At 35.8% G+C, this 24107-nt stretch overlaps 2 protein-coding genes, 1 long non-coding RNA gene and 1 pseudogene across 5 annotated transcripts; 2 read left to right on the top strand and 2 right to left on the bottom strand.

Moving 5' to 3' along the window:
• Window positions 1-1815: 1815 nt before the first annotated feature.
• On the bottom strand, window positions 1816-15726 carry LOC148554768 (uncharacterized). 3 transcript variants are annotated; one of them, XR_015885670.1, is made up of 3 exons: window positions 15464-15726; window positions 15209-15376; window positions 1816-2035 (listed from the first exon to the last, which is right to left on the bottom strand). It is a non-coding gene; the product is annotated as an uncharacterized LOC148554768 (long non-coding RNA). The 3 variants fall into 3 exon arrangements; XR_015885669.1 differs by having other exon boundaries at window positions 1816-2023; XR_015885671.1 differs by having other exon boundaries at window positions 1816-2023; window positions 15209-15366.
• LOC107646393 (ATP-dependent DNA helicase Q-like 4A) lies at window positions 5179-9713 on the top strand (annotated as a pseudogene).
• On the top strand, window positions 14171-15001 carry LOC107645726 (eukaryotic translation initiation factor 1A). The gene has a single exon (XM_016349811.3). The coding sequence runs from the start codon at window positions 14434-14436 to the stop codon at window positions 14869-14871; it is 438 nt and encodes a 145-aa protein (XP_016205297.1). The 5' UTR covers window positions 14171-14433; the 3' UTR covers window positions 14872-15001.
• A 284-nt stretch (window positions 15727-16010) lies between the features above and the next one.
• LOC107647978 (uncharacterized protein At5g41620-like) lies at window positions 16011-18491 on the bottom strand. Its single transcript, XM_016352011.3, has 3 exons — window positions 17968-18491; window positions 17512-17637; window positions 16011-17237 (listed from the first exon to the last, which is right to left on the bottom strand). Exons 1-3 carry the CDS (start codon window positions 18271-18273, stop codon window positions 16152-16154), a joined length of 1518 nt encoding a protein of 505 aa, XP_016207497.1. The 5' UTR covers window positions 18274-18491; the 3' UTR covers window positions 16011-16151.
• Window positions 18492-24107: the final 5616 nt, after the last annotated feature.

The raw sequence follows: 24107 nt of genomic DNA, 5'->3' as shown, positions 1-24107 counted from the left end.
GCGTGTTCCTTTTGTCCTTCTCCGCTTCCGCGGTGCCGGTCTTGGTTGTGAGAGGGCTGCCGTTTGTTGGCAGCCACGACTCGGCTCACTTCTTCGTCGTTGATGTACTCCTTGGCCACACATTGGATTTCCTGCATACTCCACAGTCCACACTGGTTTCGTGGTAAGGTGCTTTCTGAAGTCCTCGTTCAAGAGTCCGTTCGTCAGGCACAAACTCGCGACTGAGTCCGTCAGCCCGTCGATTTCCAGGCACTCATCGTTGAATCTGTCTAAGTATTTCCTAGTCGACTCGTCGGGTCGCTGGGTCACCCCGAGCAGGTTGATTGGGTGCTTCGCCTTTGCAATCCTGGTCGTGAATTGGGCTAAGAAGGCGTGGCTGATGTCTGTGAAGCCGATCACCGAGCCCTGCGGGAGGTTATTGAACCACCGTATTGCAGGCCCCGCCAGGGTGACCGGGAAGGCGCGGCACCTTACCTCGTCTCCCACTCCCTCAAGGTTCATTCTGGCCTCAAAGGCCGTGAGGTGTTCCAGCGGGTCTTGCGTTCCGTCGTACCTCATGTCCGTTGGCTTGTCAAAGTGTTTTGGCAGCTGGACCTCGAGTATGGAACGATGAAATGGGGTCGCCCCCATTATCACGGGTCCCCGTGTTCTCCTCGTTCTTCCTTCGTCGTCCTCCTGGCGAGCGTCTTCGGTTCCCCGACCTGTAGTGTGCCGCCCTTCTTGTCTGGCATAGATGACAGGGTCATGGCGTCTTCTAGCGCGTCCTCTTTCCCCAGCGCTCTCTGATTCGGCCTGGGGGCTGGGAGTGCGTCTGGAGTGGCTCCTAGAGTGAGAACGGGAGTGGCTTTGCTCTGGGTTGTGCTGGTCGTGTTCCCTGTCTGCCAGCCGGCGTTCTAGGTCTTGCATCCTGTGGCGCAGTTCTTGCATTATTCTGGCGTGGTTGTCGCCAGTTCCCCCGAAGGGGCGTCCTTCGCGAGATTGTGTTAGGTGTCTTGGAGGAGATCTTGTGCGCTGCTGGGAAGTAGTCGCGGTAGCGTCCCCTCCGGGCTCGGCCTCGCGGCCTGTTCCACTTTGGACCAGTACGAAGTCCATGGACCGTCCCCACAGACGGCGCCAATGTTCGATAGGTCGGGTACCGGATTGATCGGGTTAATATTCTGATCAACAAAAGGGGAGGTCATCTGGTCGTATGTCTCCGGGTTGGAGTAGGCAAGGTCCCAAGCTCTTCAGATGTGAAAGGGGGGGTGTCACCTGCAAAGACACTCCGACGCGCAAGTCAATGAAGTGTGCAGGCGAAAAAGGGGGTAGAGTCATGTAACGTACCTTGGGGGAAGGGTAAAAACCTTCCCCTTATATACTGTGTCAGAGGTGGTCCCTGCAAGGACAGTCCCACTTTCTCTGAGGCGTTCTCCTCACAGCTGTAGGTGAGCTGTCGGGGACACGCGTCCGGGTCGGCTGTGGAGCGCCTTACCCTCGACCGTTAGGGTCGGGTGGCGCTTGGGTCGGGCCAACCCGTAGAGGGTTTGGGCCAGGCCGCAACACTAGTAGTATATAATTATCGTTAACAAATATTAGGGTTATTATTGTCAGTGTTTTACAAATTTGGGGGCATAATTGGTAATTTACTCGTAAGTATACATGAATATTGTCATTTGTCATGTATATTTTACTCTCTTTTTTTTTATCTTCAAATATTTAAATTGCATTTTTACCTAAATGTGTGTAGGTGAGTTAAAACTCATTTTGACTTCTGAAATTTTAACTCAACCTCAATTATTGAATTACTCACATTTGTCTCGAAGTGATCTCTGTTAACAGAATGGCATATTAAGTTGACAAAGTATATTTCTACGTGGGTTTTAAATTGTTATAGAAGATACATGATGTGGCCAAATTTCAGATAATCCAAATGAACCTCCGAAAAAGAGAGTTAAAATCCTAAATTACAGTATCATTTTCGACCTTGTTAAAAAGATGATGGATTCACGCAGCCAAGTTTCAGGAACCTCTGCGAGCGTATTCCCTGTAAAAAAAACTGATGAACTTGATAAAATTACAACAACTCGCTGTACAAAAAAAATAACATATAAGAATTATTTGTGCAGAGAACTAACCAAGAAAGAAATAGAAACTGATTTTTCTTATGTAAACATAGAAGGAAGAAAGTGTAAGACACAAGTTTATGAGAGACAAGAGTATTTTTTGCTATATAAACAGAGACATTTATACTGCAATGATGCAGCTGTTCAACTAATACATAACTAACACATTAATAGAAATTTTAACTTTGACGGGTCATAATTTGACTTCCAAACTCCTAAATCTTGTGAAACTTGTTTTGAACAAAAATTGGATCCGTCGAGTTTGCAACGTTCAAAAAACAATTTTTAACGAAAGCGTTATGCGCATTTGAAGTTTGGGTTTAAAAATAGAATTTTGCAGAAAACCATAAATTCTGGTATGTGAGCCCACGCACACTATCGTATGCACGCACAGGCCAGAGTATGTGGTCAAACTCGTAAATACGCATGAGGGTGTGTGTACGCACTCTCTGGAAGTTTTGCAAGTTGTGTGTACGCACACTAATGTGCGTACTAGGTGCGTACGCACACGCTGAGAAAGTTGTCTGGTGCGTGTGTATGCACAGTATGATGCGTATGCACGATACCCTCTTTTGCACTAAAACTCTATTTTTAATTGTTTGACTTTTCCAACAAGTTTGTAAACCTTCGTAACCACTGTTTTATTGAAAAATCACAATTTTTGAATTATTGACTATTCCTCTGGCTTTCCAAACCCCTATAACACCTGTTTAAGGAACGATAGCTAGTGTTTAGACTTTGGGACAAGTGAGAGTGTACTAGTAAAATAAAAAAGGTAGTTTTGTTTTGTATTTAGAGACGGTGACTTAGGATTATAGAGTACTGTGGGTAGATTAACTAGAGTGATTCTGTGGAGTGTACTGAGTAAATTAAAGAAAACATGTTGGAGTATAGTGGAGATAAGTTTGAAGAACTATATTCTATTATAAATACAATGTTGGGTGCGATTTCATTATAAATGTGATTATTTTATCTCTAGAACTATTTTTCGAAAGTGTAACCCCAGAGAGATGGCGGAAGGTGAGGATCCCCTTCCTTGTTCCTCCTGCTATTGTAAAATTGCTTCTAGCGAGATGGTGGGAGGTTAGGATCCCCTCATTTGTTCCTCCTGGACATATGAGAACGTACCTCCTAGGTACACGCAAGGGTGTGGTTCACCCCACTTGCTCCAACTTGGTTAGTTAAGGCTCTCCGAGTAGATGCAAGAGTGTGGTTCGCCCCACTTGCTCCAGGTTGAGATGGTTTGAGCTTCTTGAGCAAATGCAAGGGTATGGTTTGTCCCACTTGCTCCAAGTTAAGATGATTTTAAGCTTCTTGGATAGATACAGTGGTTGCCCCATTTGCTCCAAGTTAGTATTTATGATTGATCTTAGTCTCTCTAAACAAACACGGTGACTCACCCCACTAGTTTCAGGTTGAGATTTGAGATTCCCTTTGACCCAGATGTGCGATGGATGATTGAATATTTATATACATGCATATGCTTTGAGCTTCACGCCGCTAGGACTGTCCAAGGTTTGCTACTGGACATGTCGGATTTGGCTAGATAACCGGCAGATGATATCATCGGCCATAGGACAGACATGCATCATGTGCATTTGTATGATTTGTTTGAGTATGCATACTTTGTTTTGCCTAATTGTTTATATATGTCTATATGTTACATGACTTAAATGTTGTTTTTGTTTCTTTAATTGTGTATTCTTTGTATGTGTTTGACCTTGAGAGATCCCTCAAATAGTGGAGGTGTGATGAGGGTTGTTCCACATGATGATTTGGAGGCTTGAAGGAGACAGAAGGTGAAGCCTTAGATTAGAATTAGAATTCTCTTAGATAGATTACCGATATTTCTGGATTAGAATAATTTTTAAGATTAATCTGAGTGTCGGAGTTCTAAGAATGTCTCTTACTTTTTCGGGACCTTATATATTATCTATGTGGGCACCTTTACCATGCTGAGAACCTCTGATTCTCATTCTATACATATTCTACTATTTTTCAGATGTAGGTCAAGAGCACCTCACTGAGCATTCTGTAGACCTTCTGGAAGCGAAGAACTATACTCTTAGTGCTTAGTATTTTGTTTCTAGTTGTATATATGTATATTTAGTCTCCGCCCTGTATAATTGTGTAAGTCCCTCCTAGAGATTGACAATGGAAAAACAAGTATTTATATTGTAGTTTGGGTTATACTTTTGGTGTGTGTGTGTGTGTGTTTATACTTTGGCCAGCCTTAGCTTCGCAAGTCGAGTCTGGAATTTGATATTTGTATATTTTGGAAGTCTGATATTTATATATAGTTTATCCTTCTTTTCGGTCCTGTTTATCTGTTTTATGTTTACCCGGACGAGTGTGATGCGATTTTCTATTACACTTTTGTTTAGTTTCTTCTTCAAGGCTCCTAGTCATAATTTTATTCAACTATATTTATATACGTCTTTTTCTTTAGAGGTCGTAATACCTCTCTACCTCTGTTATACAACTTAAACATAAAGCTCTGTGTGGTACACTACAAAAAAAAAGAGTTTAAAATGGAATTTATATTATGACAGCTTTAAAGAACTGCCATAATATTCAGATATTATGGCATTTTATGATGTTGTCATAATTAATTTTTCTAAAATGGTATTTTTTGGTGATTTTGGCGGTTTTCAACCGCCATTATCAAAGCTAGTATTTAAAAAAAAAAGGCCAAAAGCCCAAAACCAAGAAAAACCCTAACACTTATCTTATCTGGTGTGGTGAAAGTGAAACTCGAAAAAGTGAAGCTGCTCCAGCCATCTTCTCAACGGCACTCTCCAGCGACTGCTCCAACGACTGCTTCGATGACGATCTTCTTAGCGGCATTCTCCGACGATCTTCTCAGCAACATTCTCCAAAACGAAGGTATGACTTCTTGTGTTCTTCGATGATCTCCTCCGATGACATCTCCTCCAGCGGCGATCTCTTTCTGCATTCGCCTCCTGTGACGATCTTCTCCGCGACATCTCCTCCAGCGACGATCTTCTCCGGCAACACCTCCTCCAGCGGCAATCTCCTTCGGCAACATCTCTTCCAGTCGCGATCTTTTCCGGCGATGCCTCCTCCAGCTTCCTCCTTGCCATCTTCTATGTCTTCTCCACTAAAATCCTCAGTGCCTCCCTTTCGTCCTAGATCGGCAGGTCAATTTTCTATCTTTTTATATTCTAGGGTTCAAAAGTGCGATTCTCTGCTTTTTGATACTATGATGAGTCTCTTCTTTAATACGAATATAGTTAAATTGAACAAGAAGTACATTATTTAGATTTTCTTTATTTAAGAAAAATAAATGTATTCTCGTTGCGTGTGAATGAATACTTATGTTGTGTTTGATAAATGTGATGTAAATTTTGATAATGACAGTGTTTGATGATGGAAACCAAGCGCAGAAGAATAGCTTCATATATGTGAGTGCTATTTCTTCTTTTTCCAGCTTCAGTTTGTAAATTATAGCTTAAATCTTTCAAATTACTGCATGATTAGTTATACTCTGCTTTTGCTTTTGCTCGATAGGTAGGAATTTTGTTTTTCTTTTATTTCAAAATTAATTCAGTATCATTTTAAAAATTGATTACGTATTTTAAACAATAATTCAAAAGATAAGGTAAAATCACATGAGTATTGAGTGTTTGATCCTAATATATCGAATTTGACTTGCTTTTCTATGGTTGATTCTGATTTTGGGTGATTTTTTTCTTTTTGGTTATTATTATTATTATTATTATTATTATTATTATTATTATTATTATTATTATTATTATTATTATTAGAAGCTTGATTGCCACACTGTTAATCTGCTCCCATTGAAGCTGCAGTTTTAAATTTTTGTAGATATTGTTAAAATTAGACATTAAATTTCATGTTTTAAAAGTTTGATAAATAGGAGTAGTTTTGTTGGAGATAAAAATGAGAGGGATAGTTACTATACTGAATGTATTTATGGACTTGAGAAAAGATTTAATACAATTAATAGATACCAAAAGATAGTTATTGAACCCAATTCTCTTTCTTATATGTAATATCTTTAGAGAACTTAATTCCAAATATTGTAATTATAAGTTATTGTATGTAACACCAGAAAAGATTGCCAAGTGAGTGCCATTATGCTCTCCCACCCTCTTAAATTTATTTATTTTTTCTTGATAAGCAAATATTGCTTTTTAATTGAAAGTATGAATCCTTACTCATTTTGAATGTTGCAGGTATTCTGTCCTTCCCAAGACCAAAAAGTGTTTGGAAGATGTTGACAAATTCATTAGGGAAAACCATTTTGATGAGTGTGGCATTATATATTACCTTTCTCGAATGGACTGTGAAAAGGTTGCTGAAAAGTTGCAGGTTGGTCATCTGACTGCACCTGTATTGTTGCTTCTCTTCCATTTTTCTTCTGTCATGCTTATTGTTTGTTTATTATTCTTTCTGGATGATGATGGTATGGCTACATGATAAACCATAATTGGACTCTTGTTTTATATTTTCTATAAACAAAGTAAAACTAGAAGTCAACATCTAGTTGAATTGTTTGCAAATACACTATCTAGTTATGTTCATTGTCCAGGAGTTTGGACATAAGTCTGCATTTTATCATGGTAACATGGATCCTGCTCAACGTGCCTTTGTTCAAAAGCAGTGGAGTAAAGATGAGATCAATATAATTTGTGCTACTGTGGCATTTGGAATGGGTAAATGTATGCTTTTCAGATACTATTTATTGCATTGATTTGCTTGAGTAGAATCATAATTTAAATTTAAAATTCCAGGTATTAACAAGCCTGATGTTCGCTTCTTAATCCATCATTCCCTTCCAAAATCTATTGAAGGTTATCATCAGGTATAGCAGATAGCGCAGACAACTAAAATATTATTTTGGCATAGTTTCTGAACTTCTGTTTCTGTTTACTAACATGTTCAATTAAAATATTATTTTGGCATAGTTTCTGAACATTTGTTTCTGTTTGCTAACATGTCTTCTTACTTTTCATTATCTTTCAAGGAATGTGGACGAGCTGGTAGAGATGGTCTACGTTCTTCCTGTATATTATATTACAGCTACAGTGATTATGTTAGTATCAGATAATTGAATAGTAAATTGTATGGAATTGGAAGATCATTCAAAATTTATATTAGTGGCAAGTTATTTGAAATAAGTAATAATTGATATCCAGATCTCCCCATTTTGTTGGTGTTTTCACTGCTGATATCTAGCTGTATATAATTTTTTATAGATTCAAGTTAAGCATATGATAAGTCAAGGAGCAATAGAGCAAAGTTCAATGACATATGGATACAGTCACTCAAATATGACAAATTCAGGATGGATATTGGAAACAAACACTGAAAACCTTTTGCGAATGGTAATTCTTTCTTAAATGGGATAACAAAGGGCTGGTTGAAGTTTCTATATTGGCTGTTGCTATATTGTCACCCTTTTTATTGTTGATTTTACAATATGTTTTCCTTCAACTGTCTCAGGTCAGTTATTGTGAAAATGACGTTGATTGTAGGCGTCTTCTGCAGCTTGCTCATTTTGGGGAGAAGTTTGATTCTTCAACATGTCAGAAAACATGTGATAATTGTTTGAAGAACACAAGTTTTATTGAGAAAGATGTCACTGAGATTGCAAAGCAATTGGTTTGAAAGCATCTTCTTTCTATAAAATTTACTGTTTTCATCCTTCCAGTTTAAGGAATTATGTTAGTTTCAAACTTCCAATATTTGAGATAGAGACTTTAGTTCACTATTTCTCAGTTCGTTTGATTGCCTCTTTTTAGGTTGAACTGGTTAAGCTAACTGGGTAGAAGGTCTCATCATCACATATATTAGAAGTCTATCGTGGATCCTTAAGACAGTTGGTATGCCACTGAGATAACTTGTTTTATTTCTCCTCTCTTCACTGTTACAAATATTTTCTTGCCCTATTTAGCCATTAAATATGTCCTCTAGTTATGTACTTTTAATGTTAAAATCAGGTCAAGAAACACCGTCATGATACTTTGAGCCTTCATGGTGCTGGGAAGCATCTAGCTAAGGGTGAGGCTTCTTCCCGAGTATTGTATCATCTTGTTGTAGAGGATTTTCTTGTGGAGGAGGTTAAAAAAAGTGATTTTATGGATCAGTATCATCAATATTGAAGGTATTGAAAGAAATAGTCTATGTTTGAATCCTGCAATTTATTTTCAAAAGTTTCTTATGTGCTTGTTGTGCTTCTATAGCTGTTGTTGCAACCTTCATAGTTAGACTTTAAATAATAGTAAGCTGTCTAACGGGTTGAATTGTTTTGCAGGTAAATGACCCCAAGGTCCGCAACCTGTTGCTGGGGGGCCAGAGGATTAAACTGAGGTTTGTCGATCTCATGAAGCTATTTCTTGATTGAATCTGTCAGTCAGAATTTTAGGGGTCCAATTCTGTTAGCGCTCAGATATTGTTAGATTGATACGTCAAAGTTACTTTGAATTCTTGTCTCAACCTTCTCTAGCCTCATTTTTAACATCTACAACACACTCTTTCTCAGTATTATATTCCTACTTAATAGCAGCCTGAAATGTTGTAGGTTCCCATCGTCCATAAAAGCATCAAAATTAGCGAAGTACGAGTTCATTCCAGCTAAAGGATCTTTGACATCTGAAAAACAAAATAGTCATCAAATTGATACTCCTGCTCAGCCCCAAACTCAAGTTGACATGGTATATAATGGGTTTCTTTACGGTTCTTTTTGTTCAATTTTCTAATATGTCTTGAATTGTCTTTGATAGAACTTTATTTCAGAATCTTTCAGCAAAGTTATACTCAGCACTGCGGTTGCTGCGGGCAACTATTCTTGGTGAATCTGGAGACAATGTCTTGGCTCACCACGTATTCTGGTTAGTTACACAAGTTCTCTGTATAGAGCTCATTTAATCTTGTGCAGTAATGGATTATGAATAGTTTAATTCAATTGAAATTGTCTTTGAATGCTAAGCATCTGATGAGCTGCTGTTTCTGTTATATAGTAATTCTCTGTTGCAGCTGATGAGCAAGAAAGTACCAAGAACAAAGGAAGAACTCATTGAACTCAATGGTGTGAGCAAATAAGTTCATTCTACGAATTAATCAAATGTACTGGAAACCATTGAAAATACTATTAACACAGATGTTTCTGTTTAGCACAGGGCCAAGGTAAGCAATTATAGTGATCAGATACTGGAAACTATTGAAAATACTATTAATGAGTATTACAAGTTGAATAAAAACAACAATGGCAGTGTTGATTCTGCAAAAAAGGAGACGAGATGCAAATGGAGGCCTAGATAGAAATCTTGAGGATGATGATGAGTTGACTAAAAAAATCAAAATGTGCATACAAGAATAATTTTCTTACCTTTAGAATATATATATATATAATGAATAAATTTTTTAATATCTAGTCCCTCTTGTGAGACTGTTGGTTTAGTTTTTAATTCTTTAAAATGCTGGTAGTTTGCTATTTATTTGAGCAACTATTTATTTCAACGTTCAATTTTCTTTTGCAGGTAATATTTATTTACACGGACATGAACAATGAAAATGTTGGAATGATCTGTAGCAAATTTGTTGAGCATCTCTAGGAAAACTCCCAATGTAATAGAACTAACAATATTTCTTAGTTTGATACTTTGTATAGGAGTTATTATTTTTTATTTGTAATACTAAAAAATCATATATTATGTTTAATACTTTGAGTTATATAATATTTTGTCTATGGATTATGATTTTGTTATTGTGAAATTTTAATAAAAAAAATCATTTATTTAGCAAGATAAAAATAATAGTAAAAACTGTATTTTTAAAAGATAAAAAAATCATTTTTATCCGGTAAAAACGGCAGTTAAAAAATGCCATTTTAAACGAAAAGGATGCCATTAAACCCTGGTAAAAATGGCGTTTAGAAATGGCATTTTAAACGAAAAGGATGCCATTAAATACAGGTAAAAACGGCGGTTATAAACGCCATTTTTAACGAGAAGGATGCCATTAAACCCAGGTAAAAACGACAGTTACAAACCGCCATTTTAAACAAGGAGGATGCCATTAAACCCAGGTAAAAATGGCGGTTACAAACCGCCATTTTAAACAACAACAAAATCGCCGTTTTATTTGGTTAAAATAGCGGTTAAAAATCGCAATTTTAACCGCCAAAAAACCGCCGTAATAACCAGAATGGCACCCAGAATTCCGGCGTTTCTTGGAAGCGCCATTTTCGACAATAATGGCAGTTATAACCGCTGTAATTACCTTAAAAAACTGCCATTTTAACCTTTTTTTTTGTAGTGGTAGAGTGTTACAGATTGAACGAAAATGAGTTTTATTGAAATGATATGAATTAAAGAGTTACGATTTAAGGATTTTAATGAATTTTAAAGAAATGAGAATTGGTTGTCGCTCCCTTAAATTTTAGAGACTCTGCCGTAGAATTTAATTTAATAAATCTTGATTTAAGGTAATTTAATCTAATTTAATAACTTATTTTGGCTTGGATTGATTTTAAGAAAAGAATTATGTTTTCGGACCTTGGGGAAAGGCTTTGAAAGTTTTTAGTAATTTTCAAAAGCAATTGAATTCAAATGTTTAAGCTTGAGATAGATTATTGAAGTTAATTTGAGACTTTTGATTTGGCGAAAAATATGAATTTTTGAAAGAGATATACAGGGTACTCAACCCTGTGAGGTGTATATGGCACTCACCCGCGAGTATACAGGCAATTTTGCCTGCGAGGTGCACAGGGCACTCAACCCTGCGAGATGCACAGGGCGCTCAATCCTGCGAAGGTCTCTCTGATGACGAGGTGTACAAGGCACTCACCCTGCGAGTATACGGGAAGTTCTGCCTGCGAGGCATACAAGACACTCACCCGCGAGACATATAGTGTATATATATGTGAGAAACCTCAGAGGAAAAATGTCCGGGTTAGTTACCGAATGTGTCTGGTTCTGGCAATGTAACTAACGCGTGAGCTCACGACCAATAGGACAGGCATGCATCATACTGCATTTGTTTGCTATTGTTTGGGTGTGTTTAAATATTTTAGTTTGCTTATCTGATGAATCCTATTTAACTGTTAATTATGGTACTTGTTGTAACTATTTTCTGATTGTGTTTGTCTTGTATTGTTTGTTCCTATGACTGATTCTGTTTTGAGATCGAGTGGAGATTTATTTGTATGTTGGGCCAAAGGTCGAAATTTATCCATATGTTGGGTCGGAGGTTGAGAGTCGTTTATAAGTTGGGCCGGAGGCCGTAACTTGATTATGTATTGGGATATTATTTGAGCTTTGAAATCCTTATATTAAAGAAGAGAACTTTGAATTTTGGATAATTAATTGTTGTGGTTTTGAAAAGGTTCATAAGATGAATGATGATATTTGCTTTTGAAATTCATTCTTCTTTTATACGTATCCTCTTATGACAATTCTTAAACCCTCTACTGAGAACCTACGAGAACGATGTTCTCACCCCTTTACAGACTTCTCTTTTCAGGACGGACGAGGAAATTGATGACGTTTTTGCTAAGTCCTTAGCCGTGTTGTTTTTATTTGTATATATATTAGTCAAAATTTTTCTCTCACATTTGTCATTATAATTGTGTAAGAGGGATATGAGTTGTATGTTTTGTATGTATATAATATTTATATGTTATTTGTATAAGAATTTTTACAAGAATTTTTGTATATATATATGTTTGTTTTCAAGTAAAAAGAATTTTCGGTTTCTCAAAGAAAACAACGATCCGGTATTCAAGTTAAAAACTCTTATTAAGTATATAAAAGTCGTCGTCCTTACTATTAGAGTGGTGCATGCAAAAGTGTGACATTCTAATAGTAAAGATGTTACGTAGTGCAATGATAATATTAACTTAAGGCCACATGATTTATTGAATTTGATAGGTTAGGGCAAATTTGAAAAATTTTAGTTAACAGTATATTTAAAAAATATTATATTTTAAACATTCCAACAATCATAGAATATTCATCGACACGTATATCCGACAACATTTTGCAATAAAACATAGAAGAAAAAATAAAAAGAAAGAGTAAAGTAATATTTTTTTGTGGATTTTTTATTTTGATATTGAAGAATGAATAAAATTTTACGTTAATGTTACAAAAATGGGATTTTACAATGTTCTGAGGACGCTATTCTGTGTAAGCACAATACGCAGAATACGTATTGCATTGACAATACGCAGTCTGTGTATTATAATTTAATATTAAAATAATACAATATGCCGTTTATATATTATAATTTAATATTAAAATAATACAATACACAGTTTGTGTATTGTCTTTATAAATTAAAAAAAAATTCATTTGACAATCCGCATTTTACGAATTCTACAGCTCTTAGAATTTTTGTAAAACACTGTAGCTTCTAATATTAAAAGATTACACCAATTTTTATCCAATATCTAAAAAGATAAACTTTTTTTTGTCTCTCTATCTCTTTTTTCTTTATGTTAAAGTTTAGAGTAAAAGATAGTAATCGAGAAAAGATAATAAGTTTGGTAAGAGTCTTCAAGTAGTTTTATTATTCTTTTTAATTAGCAGATAAACAAAATTAAAAGCTAAAATAATTATATTTTTAAATCATTTAGTTGTTCATCTCTTTATACATTAAGTACGCTCTCATACATCCTTGTTAAATTAGTGTTAAGACACTGCAAGAAAATCAACAAAATGCTTGTGCACCTTCAAGAAATACTTTTAATCATAATTGTTGTTTTATTTCCATTTTTATGTTTTGGGAGAACATAGATAAAATAATTATTTTTTAAAAAAAAATATTCAAACTATTATATTTTAGTGATGAATTAAATTTTAATATTTCTTTTATTAAAAATAATAGAATAGATGTGTTGTTTAATTTTTTTTAGTTATGAGTATTACAAGGATTTTTTAAGCAAATAACAATATATTATTTCATAAGTTTTAAAATAAAATAGGAATTTCAGCAACAAATATCCTTTTAGGAAAAATTATTCTAAAGGACTGTTAGAAAGATTTAATTATTAAAAAGGACCTTAAATACCAAAATTATTAAGAAGGACTAAATTTTTTTATAATATTTAAGAAGAAGAACTAAATCTTTTTATAAAGAGATAAATATATCTTTAACTATTTTTTATAATCTTTAATATATATTGTTTGATTCTCAAAGTTATATAGATGTGTATGAATATTCACTTGGAATTAATTAGTTAATTAATTTAAAAAAATTACTCTAAAAGATCGTTAGGGAGATTTAATTATTAAAATATTAATTTTTAACTATTTATTTATTTATTTTTTATAATTTTTATATTAATAATTTTTATTTTTTCTAAAATTTTAGTAATTTTTATTATTTATTTATTTTTTATTTTTATGATCTTTTGTCTTTTTTTTCGTTAGCTAAAGATCACAAAAATAAAAATAAATTAATAATTAATAAAATTACTAAAATTTTAAGAAAAATAAAATTTATCAACATAAAAATTATAAAAAATAAATTAAAAAATTAAAAATATATTTATCTCTTTATAAAAAGATTTAGTTCGTTTTTTTAAATATTATAAAAAAACTTGGTCATTCTTAATAATTTTAGTATTAAAAGTCATTTTTAATAATTAAATCTTCCTAACGATCTTTTAGAATAATTTTTCCTATCTTTTATTTGATCGTTGTACATATCTTTTGTTAATATAGTATAAATTAGAGAATAACAATATTTATTCTTTAACATTAAACTTTTAAGAAATTTATTCATTTTACATTAAAGATAATAAATTTAAATCATCTAAAACAAAAAATTAATAAAATAATAAAATAAAAAATTAATTATAACTAAATTTATAATTTTTTAAATATATATCCTACTATTTTAATTTAAAAATAATTAATTTATCATTTTACTACTTTATCCTTTTTTTTCCCGTTAAAGAATAGAGAATCACCTAATCACGTTGAAAAAAGTTAGTATCTTATTTTAATTTTTAAATTAAAGAATCAACGTTTTTTTTAAAAAAAAATAAAAGATAGATTGCCTTATCTTTTTTATCTTGGTGCCCAGGAATAAAAGAAACCGACCTCACCTATGGAGTTAGCCGCCTTGAAGGAGTTATATAAAGGGCAGCAGCTGCATCACAGTTCCTCCAACGCAAACTCAATTACCGAGCAAGAGAGAAAAGAGGGAAAAGCTACCAATCCTAGGGTTTTAAATTACCGCAGAATTTTTTAGCAAGCTTCAAATAGACAAAGAACCCGATTGATTGAAACCTAATCTGCAACTGTAAGAGAGGGAAAGAAAGAAGAAGAAGAAGAAGATGCCGAAGAACAAGGGAAAGGGAGGGAAGAACAGGAAGAGGGGGAAGAACGAAGCGGACGACGATAAGAGAGAGCTGGTTTTCAAGGAGGACGGACAGGAATACGCGCAGGTCCTCCGTATGCTCGGTAACGGCCGCTGTGAAGCAATGTGCATCGACGGCATCAAGAGGCTCTGTCATATCAGAGGCAAGATGCACAAAAAGGTGTGGATCGCCACCGGTGACATCATCCTCGTCGGCCTCCGCGACTTCCAGAACGACAAGGCTGACGTTATCCTCAAGTACATGGCTGACGAGGCCAGACTTCTCAAGGCCTATGGCGAGCTCCCTGACACCACACGCCTCAACGAGACCGTCGGTGGTGGCCTCGAGGACGACGATGACCAGATTGGCGACGACTACGTCGAGTTCGAGGATGAGGATATCGATAAAATCTAATTCCTAGTTATCTTTTTGTCAGTCTTGTATTTTCGGTTTCATTGTTTTTCCAAGAGAGTTATTAACATTTTTCTGATGACGAGTTTACGGTGCTTACTGGATTGAGATGTTTATTTTTTTCGTCTTTCTATGGTTTCATCTTTTAAAGGATTTTAAGATATGGTCATCTATCCTTGTTATCTAGCTTGTGTATTTGTTAAATATAGATGCTAAACATAGGTTAACATAATTTGGTGATATAATTTCATAAATGACAATAAGCTAAGTAAAACTAGAGCACCTTTGAAAGAATGATGGTTTTACATTGAAAAAGAAGGCACTATGGAATGGTAATTACCCTTGAGGCATTGGAGGTTATGTATTTGGCATGTTTTCAATGGCATCTTGTGTGTCGCTTCCTTTTGAAATTGTCATCCAAAAGTAGTCATCATGTCGTCGTCTTTTAAGACATCAATTGGCACCGAAACTTGATTAGTGAAACCTGTTGCTTGCTGTCTGTTACAAACTAGACAAAGAAACCTAGTTGTTATGACGTTAATTAAATCAATTAGTTCGCCTAAGTAGATTATGGTTAGCTGATAAATCAACGTACCTAATGCATAGATACACGAAGCTAATGGTTCGGTGGCGCTCCCTTCACTCCAATACCAAAAAGATTAAAGGCAATTGACCTTATCACCAAATTCATGCAAACCTCTGACTTCTCTTGTGCATGGCACCCCAACAGAAGGAGGCAGAGGTATCCATGAAGTAGCCGCTAAGGTCTGTTATCACCTCCTTTCGGACTTGGAGCGAAGAGAGCTCCAACACAAACACCACAACTACCCAGTGGCTATTCTCAATGGAACTGCGGTTATGGGCTTCTCACTTGGAGCTTGACTTTATATAATAAATTAAGAATTGTCAAACGTTGAATCCATTTTCAACATTATTGCCGGCTTTGATCCTTTCCTTTTAACATATCCGATGCAGATAGACTCAATTGCGAATATTATATTTTATTTAGTGACGTGTGCTTGTGCGTACGGTGCAAGCATCTCCGTTTAATTGGCAGATTTAATTAATAATTAACAATTAAATCCACACAATGTTGACAAATTTGGAGTCAACTTTGCACCGGAAAGCAAAGTTGGCATTGCTGATCAATTGCTCAAATGAGTATATCATATTGTCGAATTGTTTTAATTCTAGAAAGAAGGTTATGATTTATAACAAATACTCTGTACATTCCTAAAAGCTTTAAAATCTATTGTTTTCTGAAAAAGCATTGTATGTAAAGTTCACATTGAAGGTTTGTGGGGCTGTAATCTTGCTTCAAGCAGTTTTGCCATCAGCGAGTTCTCATTAACTCCCTTTGGCAATTTGGAAGAAGAACAAGACTCAGACATGTCACTCAGCTTAGGCCTACAATTCCCTGTAACCACTGAACCCTCCCCGAAAATGTTCTCTGTCTCTGGATAAACCTTATCACCTTCTGATGATATAGAACTGCTCCCAACATGCTTTTCAATCGTTTCCTTTTGAGCTTGTGTTGCCAATTCACATTCTTCTGACTGAACCTGTTTCCTCATTGCTGCATTATCCAGTGAATGCAGGCATGGGTGAATCTCTTTTGGGGTGTGGCTACTGCATCTGCCTGAATCAACCGACCTTTTCGCTTGAAGAAATGTTTCAATATCAACACCTAACTTGTCAACAACAGAATCTCTTCCTCCTGATTGGACTTGCTTCGTTTGCCTGCGCTCATCAAGCCAAGCCTCTGAAATATGAAGCATTAGCCTATCAAGGTTATTTTCACCTTTAACCTGACCCGTCTCAGCGCCATTATTCTGTGTTAGAGAACGTGCTTCTCGTTCATAGTCTCTTATTCCTTTGGCAAAGTCGTCACACAGATTCTCCAATAGGATCCGACCTTTTTGCTCTCTTTCAAGATCTCTGAGACAACTTGACAGTGAAGACTTCATCTCCGAAAGCTCCCTTGTGAGCTTTCGACAAACGCTTTCCGAATGCTGTCTCAACCTCCTTTCTTCTTCTATCTCTTCATTCATTGATTGAACTGTAGCTTTAACTTTTTCATGTTCATTGTTCTTCCTCACAAGCTTGTCCTCTTCTATTTGCCTCATTAGGATCTCCATTTCCTGCTTACTCATTCGCTTTTCTTGTAGTAACTCTCTGACCTGTACCTGAGAAAGATCTAGCTCCATTTTCAAGGCTTTTATCACTGACATACTCGATGCATTCTGTTCTTCAAGGCTCGAGATGCGGCTCAGTACTTTGAGTAACTCTCTTGATGTTTTAGGGTCGCCACATTTACCCCTTAACTCCGCAGAACTTGTTGGATTTACTGAAAGATTGTACGGTGCCACCTATTTTAAGCAAACAAAAAAAATTCAAACTTAATATATACCATAATGATAATGGCTTATAAATTGAGGATTGAAGTTAGCTCAAATCAACAAAGTCAGTTATAAATCTATTTCTCTTTTTAACATATAATGTTCCCTATAACTCAAGTAAACCACTAATGAGATACCACTGATATAAAAGAGAACAGAACATGTAGAATATAAAGGAAAAATTAAACACAGATATATAATACTTACTTCCAATGTAAAATTAAACATAGATAATAATACTTACTTTCACGGAGTTACAGTAACTTGCAGGGGACACTGGCTGAGGAGCACAACCCTTACTTTCAACTGATCTACGGTGCTTGAGAGGTGATGCTTGGACATGTCTTTTCGAATTACGTTCTAATTTGGGCTTCATTGAGGAACATAAGAATAATACAATTACTTGTCTAAAAATGCATCAACAAATTCCACTAAAGCTGATTGAATTATAAATTTACGAATTCAGTTCACCCAGTCAATTGTTATAAATAACCAAAACTAAGTTTCCAATTTCAAAAGTGAAACTAAAATTTCCAATTATAGTTATAAGAAAAGAATGACACAAAAGGATGCGAAGAAACTAGCATACTCACTAAGCAGCAAATCATGCACCAAGAGTAGAAAAAGAAACTAGCAAACTCCCTAAGAATCAAAACATGCACAAGACTAGAAAAAGAAACTCGCGTAGTCGGGATTATACCTGGTGATAGGGGCTATCAGGAGGGTCAGCAAAGTGTTTAGGAAGCTTAAGAAGTGTGTTGCCCTTGCGGCGGCAGCGGGGAAGTAGTGCCATGTGGTAGGGCTGAGTCTCCCAGAGTTGTGCACAGAGCTCTCTGGCAGAGAGTGACGATGATGTGGGGCAGTTGAGGAATTCTTGAATGTTGATTCTGGAGTGGTGAGATGGAAGCTGAAGCCTCCATAAGGGTGGAGGAGTAGAAGAACCACCCCTTTTGTCCACAAACACCATTATTCCTTCTTCCCTTTTCTCCTCTCTACCTCTTTCCATCTCTCTCTTTCTCTCTCTCTCTCTCTCTCAACTAATTTTGTTTTGGCTTTTGGTGTGTACTTGTTTTGAAATACTTCACAGTGCACCAAGAAAGCAGCATGAACAAGTTAAGTAAGCTTGAGTGAGGGAGTAAGTTACAAAGGCAGCTTCTATTGTTTGAGTGCAGGCAGCCACCTCAGCACGTGCCCTCAATGTTGGGGCCGGCCCCCCATCCCAACACCTTAATTTTGTCTCCCTTTTGTCTTGTTTCCTCCTGCCTAAAATAATTGTTTCTCACTTTCATTTGTAATTGACAATTTGTAGACTAAATTCCCACGGTGGATTTTTAGATTCACTAATTTTTCAGATTTAAAATTTACTGTACAGCTCCTCGAAATCTAATTCTATGCATTATATTGATTTCTAAATGTTTTTCAACTTTAAATCAACCAATAAAATAGTAAATTAGTTCTGACTTATCACGTTAAACACATAATTAAATAACATCTTTTTATTTTAGTCCTTAAATAAGATAAAAGAAGGTAGTTTTAGAGAATAAAAAAAAATATAATGATTTGTATATCATATAATTTTTTTTTTTGTTTTTGTCTTATTTAAATGTCAAAACGAAACGACGCTGTTTAGCCATATGTCCAGCATGATAAGTTAGAGTGAATTCAACACTTAGTTCGCTAATTTTGTATTAGAAAGGGTCTAGAGACTAATATGGTGTCCAAAAAAAATCTCAAAGACCAGTATAAATAATTTTAAATTTGAGGGACTAAAATGATAAAAATTATGAATATGAGAAACTACTTTAAAAATTTAGTCACAACTTATAATTCTCTGCTATTATATATATAATGGTATATAATGGTGGGTTCTGTTATGATTATGGATGTAATACCTATGGTGGCCACATAATCAAAAGTTAGCCTGTAGTCTAGATTTGTTTGTAGTTAGCGAATATTGAATTTAGTTTTAAAATAATCTAAGGTAAATGATTCATGAATAGTGTAGGATTATGTTAATAATTTTTATTGTAATTCATGACTAAAAAAGATGAATTTTAAAATTGGGAATGACAGACATAGACAGTGTCATGGTTGATTTTTTTATGTGTTTAGCTACAGTGATGGCAGAAATAAATGTGATTCGATATGTAGTTCTTTACGTTGGTTTTTTATGAGGAGGTATATTTCGGTTCTATTTTTTTCGTTGTGGAACCTAAAGTAATTTGCGTGGTACTATCTTAAAGTGGTATCATTTTGTTTGTCAATTTCAATCCTAACAGATATAATGTAAAGTCGGTCTAATTATGATTCGTAACATTTTGTATTGAATATTTAGATGCAACAATAATAGCGTACCAACTAAATACAGTTTTGGCCCACCGCAGACCACACATAGTTTAGGACGACACAACTTCTTCAACTCCAAAATAAAACCCTCTCCCTTCCTCAACAAGCTTTTTTCAATAGGAGTTTTCGTGAAAAAAAAAATTAAAAGATTCTGTCTTTATTGAATATAATTTCTATCAATCACATACATATGTAATGCTATCCCTGATAATTAGCTATAAGACATTCTATTATTAGACTTGGTAATACAAGATATTTACATAAAGTTCATCAAATCACTTAATAATTTCAAGGAATTTATTTTCTAATATGCAGCCATGACAAATAGAATTTGATCTCCAATAGATTTGATTTATATTAGATATCATTAATGGATAAGCACACAATTTTATTTTTTTTTTAGAAAGGGTAAAATATTATTCTGGTCCCAACGTTTGGACCATATTTTAATTTGATTCCTAATGTTTTAAATGTTTTATTTTAGTTCCGAAAAGTTTCAAATGGGTTCAATGTTGTCTCGCAGTTAAATTTGACATGAACAATTAGCATATTTAAGAGCTAATATAACGTTCGATTTCGTATTTAAATAAAATCCACCTACCAATGATCACTAATGTAAAAAAATTTTCGTCAATTATTCGAGTCAAATTTAACGATAGGACAATATTGAATCTATTTAAAACTTTTTAGGACTAAAAGAAGACGTTTGAAACATTATGGACTAAATTATGATTTAGCTTAAATGTTAAGGATCAAAATAATACTTTACTATTTCAGAAATAATTTCAATGTACAATTATAATAATAATCTTGAATTAATTAAAAGGACTTAAACTATTAAACCCTTTGCGTCTTAAAAGTAGCTCATTAATAAAACTAAACATGTCTTTTACACGACCAAACTTTGATAGAAAGCATCATGTGTCAGCTCTCTCTCTCTCTCTCTCTCTCTCTCTCTCTATTAGGACATAAAAGTATATTTTTTCTAAGACTAAAATTGTAAAAAAAATAAGACAAATCATTTTCAAATCTCAAATCATTTTCCAAACTTAAATTATTTCCAATGTCAACTTAGTTTTAATATCCAATCATTTTCAATATTAAACCATTTTCGAATATCAATTCACTTCCAATATCAAATTAACTCCAAAAATCAAGAAAACTAATTCAACAAAGTCAACGAACAAATCAGAATACCTAACCTTCTCAAATAGTCAATAAATCAACCAGGCAAATAATTACATTCATCTAAAGCAACTCAATTCAATTTATAAAACTTGCACAAATCACAAAAATATATTTTTCGTATCCAGTTATAATAATTATTGTAAATAAACTGAGTTTAAGAAAAAATTCTACCTCGAATAATCGAAATTTGAAAACTATAAAACGCGTCAAAAACTCTTTTTCTACCGGCCCACCATAGCTACAATTTTCCGCTATTACATCTATAATAATTTGCAGAACCAAATGTTATAGTGTAACATTTCATATATATATATATATAGCAAAGGTTCTGCTATGGTTATGGATGTGATGCCTATGGTGGCCACATGGTTAAAAGTTAGACTGTGGTCTAAATTTGCTTATAGTTAAGGTTCTGCTATGGTTATGGATGTGATGCCTTTGGTGGCCACATGGTCAAAAGTTAGATTGTGGTCTAAATTTGCTTATAGTTAATGAATATTAAGCTTAGTTTTAAAATAATCTAAGGTAAATGATTTATGAATAGTACAGGGTTATATTGATAATTTTCATTATAATTCATGACTAGAAGAGATGAATATTAAAATTAGAGATGACAAACATAGGCGGTGTCATGGATAATTTTTTTGATGTGTTTGACTATGATGATGGTTAGGGGTGTGCAAAAAAACTGGTTTCACTAAACTGAATTGAAACTGAACTGAAACTGTTTTAAATAAACCAATTTTTTTAAATAAAAAACTAAACTGAAACCATAGTTTTTATGAAAAATCAGTTTATTAAAAACCAGTTTTTATGGTTCAGTTTAGTTTTAAACCAAATTAAAACTGGTTTTATTTAAACTCTAAAATTAATTTTACATACTCTTTCTTTCTCTTTCTTCCTTCTCTCTCTCTCCCCTTTCTCTCTCTCTCTCTCTCTCTCTCTCTCTCTCCTCTCCCTCTCTCTCTCTCACCCCCTTCCTTTTTCTCCCTCTCCCTCTTTTTCCTCTCTCTCTCCCCCCTCTACCTCTCCTTCCCCCTTCCTTCTTCTCTCTCCTCCCCCTCTCCCCCCTTTTTTTCTCTCTCTCCCTCCCCTCTTTCTTCCTCTCTCTCTTCTTCTCCTCTTTCTCCCCCTCATCTCTCCCTTCTCTCTCTCTCTCTCTCTCTCTCTCTTCCCCTTTCTTCCTTCTCTCCCTTCTCTATCTCTCTCTCTCTTTCTCTCTCTCCCCCTCCTCTTTGTCTCCCTCTTTTTCTCTCTCCTCTTCTCCTTCTCTCTCTCTCTCTCTCTCTCCTTTTTCTCCTCTCCCTCTCCCTTCCTTTCCCTCTCTCTTCCTCTCTTCTCTTCCTCCTCTCTCCCCTCCCCTCTTTCTTCTCTCTCTCTCTTTCCCCCTCCTCTTTCTCCCTCTCCCTCCATTCCCCCTCTCTCTCCCCCTCTTATCTCTTTCTCTCTCTCCCCCTCTCCCTCCCCCTTCCTTCTTCTCTCTCTTCCTCTCTCTCTCTCTCTCCCTTTTTTTCTCTCCCTCCTCTCCCTCCTCTCTCTTTCTCTCTCCTCCTCCCCTCTTTCTTCCTCTCTCTCTCTCTCCTTCTCCTCTTTCTCCCCCTCCTCTCTCTCTCTCTCTCTCTCTCTCTCTCCCTCCCTTCCCCTTCTCTCTCTCTCTTTCTCTTTTCCCTCTTTCCCTTTTGTTTCTCTCCTCTCCGCCCTCTCTCCACCTCCCCTCTCTCTTCCTCTTTCTCTCTCTCTCTCATTTTTTCTCTTTTTTCTTTCTCTCTCCTATTCTTCTCTCTCTCCTTTCCTTCTTTCTTTCTCCTTTTCTCTCTCTTTTTTCTCATTTATCTCTCTCTTTATTCTCTTTCTCTCCTTCCTTTTTCTCTTTTCTATTTCTCTCTCATCCTTTTTTCACTCTATATCCCTCTTCTCTTTCTCTTCCTCTTTTCTCCAAAATAAGAGAGAGAAGGAGGAGAGAGAGAGAGAAGAGGAGAGAGAGGAGGAGGAGGAGAGAGAGGAAGAGAGGGGAAAAAAGAGCGCAAGAAAAGAGAGAAGGAGGAAGAGAGAGAGGGAGAAAAATTGAGAGAGACAGAGAGAAAGAGAGAGGGAGAAAGAGAGAGAGAGAGAGAGAGAAATGGGAGAGAGAGGGAGTGAGAGACAGAGAGAGAGGGATATGGGAGAGAGAGAAATGAGAGAAAGGGATAGAGAGGGAGAAAAGGAGAGAGAAAGAAAGGGAAGGGGAAGAAAGAAGGGCAGGGGAGAGAGAGAGAGAGAGAGAGAGAGAGAGAGAGAGAGAAGGGAGAGAGAGATGGAGATGGAGATAGGGAGAGAGAGGGGAAGAGAGAGAAAAGAAAAGGTGGAGAGAGAGGGGAAGACAAAGAAAGGGAGGGGGAGAAAGAAGGGGAGTTAGAGAGAAGAGGAAGAGAGTGGAGGGAGAGAGAGAGAGAGAGAGAGGAGGGAGAGAAGGAGAGAGGGAGAAAAGGGAGAGAGAAAGAGAGAGGGAGAGAGAAGAGGGAGAGATGGAGAGAGAGAGAGAGAGGAAGACAAAGAGAGGGGAGGGGAGAAAGAGGGGAAGGAGGAGAGAGAGGGAAAAGGAAAATAGAGAGGAGGGAGAGAGAGAAAGGAGGAGAGAGAGGGAGAGAAAGAAAGAGAGAAAGGAGAGAGAAGGAGAGAAGAAGAGAGAGAAAAAAGAGAGAAAGGAGAGAGAGGGAGGGAAGAAGAGAGAGAGAGAGAGAGCGAAAGAGGGAAATGAGAGAGAGAGAGAGAGAAAGAGAGAGGAAGAGAGAGGGGGAGGGAGGGAGAGAGAGGAAGAGAGAGAGAGAGGGGGAGGAGGGAGGGGGAGAGAGAGGGAGAGAGAGAGGGAGAGGAGAGAGAGTGAGAGGGGAGAGAGAGAGTGGGGAGAGAGAGAGAAAGAAAGATGGAGAGTGTGAAAACTAGTTTTAGCCTATAAACCAGTTTAAACTGGTTTTTTTAATTAAAACCAGTTTTATTTTTATGAACTGGTTTAAACTGGTGCACTGTATTATAAACTGGTTTAGAACTAGTTTCATATGTGACAAAGCAGTTTGGTTTAGTTTCTAAACCATTTAAAATGGTTTAGTGCAGTTTCAGTTCAGTTTATAGAAAAACTGAACCATGCACACCCCTAATGATGGTGGAGGTAAATGTGATTCGATATGTAGTTCTTCACATTGGCTTTTGATGGGGAGGTATATTTCGGCCCTATTTTTTTCGATGTAAAATCCTAAGTAATTTGCGTGGCACTATCTCAAAATGGTATCGTCTTTCTTGTCAATTTCAATCTCAACAAATACAATGTAA

The sequence above is a fragment of the Arachis ipaensis genome, chromosome B6 (genome assembly GCF_059453495.1).
Source record: "Arachis ipaensis isolate K30076 ecotype BB chromosome B6, ASM5945349v1, whole genome shotgun sequence".
Taxonomy (NCBI): Eukaryota; Viridiplantae; Streptophyta; class Magnoliopsida; order Fabales; family Fabaceae; genus Arachis; species Arachis ipaensis.
The sequence above is the reverse complement of the archived record's forward strand: the minus strand, read 5'-3'. Positions and strand labels throughout refer to the sequence as shown.